General features: G+C 29.1%; 1 protein-coding gene across 1 annotated transcript in view; it reads left to right on the top strand.

The window, feature by feature from the left end:
• The first annotated feature begins 55 nt into the window (after positions 1-55).
• Positions 56-1,000, top strand: part of LOC111384166 (uncharacterized mitochondrial protein AtMg00810-like) — a 3,752-nt gene continuing 2,807 nt past the window's right edge. Inside the window, exon 1 of the mRNA XM_023008419.1 lies at positions 56-174. Coding sequence (XP_022864187.1) covers positions 56-174 — 119 coding nt within the window. The remainder of the gene's footprint in view (positions 175-1,000) is intronic.

The following is a 1,000-nucleotide window of genomic DNA, read 5'->3' as shown; positions in this document are numbered from 1 at the left end:
GACTGGGCAAAATATTTTCCTCAAGGCCAAAGTATATGAACCATTTTGGAAAAACATGATTACGAGATTGATGAAACAATATAAACCAGAAATGAGTTATTGGTCTAATAAAGAAAACATTAAACCAAGCAGTCTTGTAATCAAGATAATTGAAATGTTCAAATTTACCATTAGGTAAATTCATACTTTTTTCTTCCCAAGTTTTTTGTCCCTAGCTTCATAAGACCAAACCTTAAAAATTGAAATTTTTGAAAAATCTGGATGTCGAGAATCTTTTGGAGTGTGAGTAATAATGGCTGATTTGGTTTTTGTCAGAATAGCATCATAGTACTCAAGGTTATTTTTCCTGTTATTTGGTAGCTAATGAAAGTTAGGGGGAAAAATATTCAAAAGACATCCTTTAAGAGAAGACTATTTTTGGTTCCAAGAACTTTCCATTTCAAGAATTGGATATTGAACATTTTTTGTGAGGCATTTGAAAGTATTTGAGGGGTTGATTTCTGGAAATTTTCCAATACCTGTTTGAACAGCATTTTGAAATTGGTAACTTTTGACTCATCGATCACTTTGATGAGGAATTAATTTTGAAGTAAGAGTCGTATTTTGAGAAGAAGAAGTTGCATGGGAATTTGAAATATAATCTTCAATTGAAAGAAAAAGAATATTTACTTTCTTCTTCATTTCTCTTTCAACTTTTGAGAAGTCCATTTCTCACTCTTTTCTCTCAAGATTGTATGAATTCTCTTGTGAGAAAGTTTGCAAGATAGTTTGATTTTCCTTGTATATATAGTATTTTGAAATCAAAACAAGATAAAATAGCTTGCCATCTAGCAAAAATTTGCTTTGAAACAAGAATTTTCACATCTTTTTATAAAACATCTTTTGATACTTTGCAATCAGTTTTAAGAACAAATTATTTATTAATTAAATCATTTTGAAATACATAAAATTATTGATAAAATTTCTTTTTTGATGGTTGAGTAGTTCTTTTGAGGGCCAG

Source organism: Olea europaea, unplaced genomic scaffold (genome assembly GCF_002742605.1).
Source record: "Olea europaea var. sylvestris unplaced genomic scaffold, O_europaea_v1 scaffold2860, whole genome shotgun sequence".
In the NCBI taxonomy this organism is placed as follows: Eukaryota; Viridiplantae; Streptophyta; class Magnoliopsida; order Lamiales; family Oleaceae; genus Olea; species Olea europaea.
This window is presented reverse-complemented; position numbering and strand designations above follow the sequence as displayed.